Source organism: Tachysurus fulvidraco, chromosome 11 (genome assembly GCF_022655615.1).
Source record: "Tachysurus fulvidraco isolate hzauxx_2018 chromosome 11, HZAU_PFXX_2.0, whole genome shotgun sequence".
Classification (NCBI taxonomy): Eukaryota; Metazoa; Chordata; class Actinopteri; order Siluriformes; family Bagridae; genus Tachysurus; species Tachysurus fulvidraco.
The window spans coordinates 22,466,023-22,471,022 of record NC_062528.1 but is presented as its reverse complement, the minus strand read 5'-3'; the positions used below and the strand labels follow the sequence as shown (position 1 = coordinate 22,471,022).

The 5,000-nt window shown below is 40.0% G+C and overlaps 1 protein-coding gene across 2 annotated transcripts in view; it reads right to left on the bottom strand.

Moving 5' to 3' along the window:
* LOC113661714 (kinesin-associated protein 3-like) overlaps positions 1-5,000 on the bottom strand; it is a 28,869-nt gene that overhangs the window by 13,567 nt on the left and 10,302 nt on the right. For both annotated transcript variants that reach the window (XM_047820747.1, XM_027176141.2), the window contains exons 11-14: positions 4,830-4,930; positions 3,201-3,309; positions 714-826; positions 182-347 (exon numbers count right to left, since the gene is read on the bottom strand). In XM_047820747.1, the coding sequence (XP_047676703.1) occupies positions 182-347; positions 714-826; positions 3,201-3,309; positions 4,830-4,930 (489 nt within the window). The remainder of the gene's footprint in view (positions 1-181; positions 348-713; positions 827-3,200; positions 3,310-4,829; positions 4,931-5,000) is intronic.

The window sequence follows — 5,000 nt, the reverse complement described above, 5'->3', positions numbered from 1 at the left end:
ACACACAGAGGACAGAGGTCAAAAGGTCAGGCCCAGGGACTTGGGTTAACCAGTGGACTGTCCAAAAATGCCCAGAATACTCATACAAGAGCTAACATACACACACAGACACACTCACACACACACACACACACACACACACACACACACACAAACACACACAGGAAACGTTCAGTGTTACCAGGTTTGAGCCGCTCTTTGAGGTAGGGGACAAGGTTATATTCGCGGAGTAGCAGCTCCCAATCCAGGTCATGGATGGTGAGGTTCGCCAACGTCCCTAAACACTCGATCACAAACTCTTCGTCTTCTTCAGGCCTGATCTGAGCCGCCAAATCACCCACATAGTCCTGCAGAAAGGAGAAATTCACAGCCAGCCTGTTTTATAAACATAGTATAAAAGATTGTTCAACGATGGAATAAATAATGAAGGGTTAACTCAAAGTGGGAAGCCACGCCCACTTCAATAAAATTTACAGGCACAGAGGACACGCCTCCTTCAATATGACTGACAATCAAAGAAGACACAAATCTTTCATTGTGATGGACAAAAAGGCCAAGTGCCCCTCGTTGTAACCTACAGACACAGAGGCGTCGTTTATTATGATTGCCAAATAGAGAGGCCACACCCCTTCAGTAGAAAAATAGCATGTAGGCCACACCCCATTTTACAGGACAACGTAGAGACAAAGTCGGCTTAACGAGAAAAGACTCACCAGGAAAAGCTGCTTTAGTGGGTCATCGTGTTGTGAGATGTTTCTGATCATCTTCATAAGCAGCGGGTCTTTAAACTTCAGCGCTTTCTTCATCAGCATCTTCAAACCGTTTCCTAAAATTATGGTATGTTCATAAAATCAATTTTCATGTCAAGACATAAAACACATATTTGATCCACTGGCCAGTATTCAGTACACAAACACATGGCTCCAGCCAATCTGCCTGACACGAGAGAGAGGAAGTTGAGGAAGCGTGGCCTGTGTGTGCATGCTAATTGTGAAGAAGGAGGCGTGGCCTTTGGATCTGTTAATCGTATTAATGAGGTTTAATGAGGTGTGGCCTGTGTGTCTAATAAACTTAATAAAGGAGGCATGATCTGTGTGAGTAAACTGTAATAGAGTGGTGGCCTGTGTGCCTATTAACCTTTACAAAAGAGGCGGGGCCTGTATGCCTATTAACCTTTACAAAAGAGGCGGGGCCTGTATGCCTATTAACCTTTATAAAAAAGGCGGGGCCTGTGCTTGGTATTCTTAATAAAGGAGGTGTGGCCTGTGTGTATGTTTATCTGAGTAAAGGAGGTGTGGCCTGTGTGTATGTTTATCTGAGTAAAGGAGGTGTGGCCTGTGTGTATGTTTATCTGAGTAAAGGAGGTGTGGCCTGTGTGTATGTTTATCTTAATAAAGGAGGTGTGGCCTGTGTGTATGTTTATCTTAATAAAGGAGGTGTGGCCTGTGTGTGTTAATCTTAATAAAGGAGGTGTGGCATGTGTGTACGTTTATTTTAGTAAAGGAGGTGTGGCCTGTGTGTATGTTAATCTTAATGAAGGGGGTGTGGCCTGTGTGTTAATCTTAATGAAGGAGGTGTGGCCTGTGTGTATGTTTATCTGAGTAAAAGGAGGTGTGGCCTATCTGTGTTATTCTTAATTAGAGGGGTGTGATCTGTGTATGTTTCTCTGAATAAAGGAGGTGTGGCCTGTGTGTGTTAATCTTAATTGAGGAGGTGTGGCCTGTGTGTATTTTAATCTTAATGAAGGAGGTGTGGCCTGTGTGTGTTAATCTTAATGAAGGGGGTGTGGCCTGTGTGTGTTAATCTTAATGAAGGAGGTGTGGCCTGTGTGTATGTTAATCTTAATGAAGGAGGTGTGGCCTGTGTGTATTTTAATCTTAATGAAGGAGGTGTGGCCTGTGTGTATGTTAATCTTAATGAAGGAGGTGTGGCCTGTGTGTATGTTAATCTTAATGAAGGAGGTGTGGCCTGTGTGTATGTTAATCTTAATGAAGGAGGTGTGGCCTGTGTGTATGTTAATCTTAATGACGGAGGTGTGGCCTGTATTTGTTAATCTTAATGAAGGAGGTGTGGCCTGTGTGTGTTAATCTTAATGAAGGAGGTGTGGCCTGTGTGTATTTTAATCTTAATTTAGGAGGTGTGGCCTAAGTGTGTTAACCTTAATGAAGGAGGTGTGGCCTGTGTGTGTTAATCTCAATGAAGGAGGTGTGGCCTGTGTGTATTTTAATCTTAATTTAGGAGGTGTGGCCTAAGTGTGTTAACCTTAATGAAGGAGGTGTGGCCTGTGTGTGTTAATCTTAATGAAAAAGGTGTGGCCTGTGTGTGTGTTAATCTTAATGAAGGAGGTGTGGCCTATGTGTGTTAATCTTAATGAAGGAGGTGTGGCCTGTGTGTATTTTAATCTTAGTGAAGGAGGTGTGGCCTGTGTGTATTTTAATCTTAATGAAAGAGGTGTGGCCTGTGTGTATTTTAATCTAAATGAAAGAGGTGTGGCCTGTGTGTGTAAATCTTAATGACAGAAGTGTGGCCTGTGTGTATTTTAATCTTAGTGAAGGAGGTGTGGCCTGTGTGTATGTTAATCTTAATGAAGGAGGTGTGGCCTGTGTGTATTTTAATCTTAATGAAGGAGGTGTGGCCTGTGTGTGTAAATCTTAATGAAGGAGGTGTGGCCTGTGTGTGTAAATCTTAATGAAGGAGGTGTGGCCTGTGTGTATTTTAATCTTAATGAAGGAGGTGTGGCCTGTGTGTATTTTAATCTTAATGAAGGAGGTGTGGCCTGTGTGTGTTAATCTTAATGAAGGAGGTGTGGCCTGTGTGTGTAAATCTTAATGAAGGAGGTGTGGCCTGTGTGTGTTAATCTTAATGAAGGAGGTGTGGCCTGTGTGTGTTAATCTTAATGAAGGAGGTGTGGCCTGTGTGTATGTTAATCTTAATGAAGGTGTGGCTTGTGTGTGTTAATCTTAATGAAGGAGGTGTGGCCTGTGTATTATAAATGTGTCCTAATCCTTCTCATGTTCACTCAGTAATGACACATTTTTTGACTACCTCATTCTTCAAATTATGACCTGTTTGGTTGAGAGCTTTGGTTGGTCAGCCAGTGTTGTACTGAAAAAGCTCTGTTGTAACCAGTGTTGTGTATGGGATCACACAGTTATACTGCTCTTAACGTGCTGTATAATAACCCACATGCCTGCTTGTACCTTCACAGATGATCTGAGCGTTCTCCTTGTTAGCCGCCAGGTTGATGCAGAAGGAGATGAGCTCGGGGTCGATTCTCTCGTCTCTTCTTTCAAACAGCATCTTCATCAGCTACGCACACAAACAGAGAAGAGAAATGCAGCAGAAGGTATACAAGGCCTGCAATGCTGTAAATAATCGCTCGTCACATACACACTTATGTGTGTGTCACAAAGTCTAGACTCACTGGCACCTGAGTGAGCAGAGACCCACATCCCCCATCCTTCATCACTTATCCTCATCGCTCAAAACCCCTATAGGCATTTCCTCTCTCTCTCTCTCTCTCTCTCTCTCTCTCTCTCACACACACACACACACACACACACACACACAATCTTTAATCCTTTTGAATCATTAGGATTAATAACTCAATTGGACATGCGTCAGCTTATTTTCTGTTTGCTAAACAAAGGGAAAACAAGATCCGAATATTAACCTTAAAACACAGAGAGAACAAAAACAGCTTTAAACATTTTAATAGGATTAAAATAAAAGGCACACAAAAGACGGTGGCAGAACTCCTAATTTCACTGCCTACTGTGCCTGGCCCTGAATCCCCCCTTCCGCCAATCCTGCTTTATTAACCACACTGGAGGTCTCGGAGAGGTCGTGACGTCACTTCGCACCACAGGCTGAGTGATTAGGCAGAATAATTTCCCCCTGCTTTTACTTTTACAAGCATCTGGTAGGAATTTACACCCAATTAGACAAGACGAGAGGTTTTAAAGAAGACAACACTTAGGCAGAAGTGGTTTTAGGGAAGCAGCAGTCCGGGCTCTCATTAGTGACCCGCTACACAGGCTCACATGCTCATTATGCCCTCTATAGGACGAGAAAGCACATGTGACCAGCTTATCTTACCTTTTTCGTCATTTTTTATTTTTATTTTTTAATTATGCAAGCAGACAATTACAATGTTTACAGAAGAGAAATTAGATGCAAAATAAAAATACAAAGACCAACAAAACAAAACTCGTGTGTGTGTGTGTGTGTGTGTGTGTGTGTGTACATACATATATATATACACACATACATAAATCAAAGAGGAAAATATATTAATTTAAATAATAATTATAATGACAATAATAACGATGAAGACAGTAATAGTATCACACAAGACAAAAAATACATAAAATAAATTTAACCAGGGGAAAAATAAATAAATAATAAATAAATAAATGTAAATGTAAAATTGGGTACGAGGAAGGTGACAATATCAACAGTAATAGCAATAATAATAATAATAATAATAATAATAATAATAATAATAATAATAATAATGAAAAATCCAATTAATAAGAAATAGTAATAATATTATTAGCAGTAGTAGTAATGATAAACATATTTACAAATATACTCATTTCATCCGGAATGAAGGGGAGGTGAAAGGATCAGAAAGAGGACAAATAAAAATGGTAGTAGTAATAGCAATAATAATGCTGATACAGCCATTAATAGTAATGATAATAGTAGTAGTTATAATAATAATAATAATAATAATAATAATAATAATAATAATAATAATGATGGTAATATCTTTTTGTCTTAATATTTCACAGTATAACTTTTGGTGTGTGTTTTTTGGGTCTCACCTGAGGGATGCAGTCAGTGTGAGCGAACATGGATTTGGAGTTGTCATCCATGCTGATGTGGTACAGGATACACATCACTAGCTGCTTATGAGTCTCACTGCCTGTGGCACAAAAAGGGAAAAAAACATTTAAGTTGTACAAAATATTTAAACCCAAGTATTTTTAGCAGAT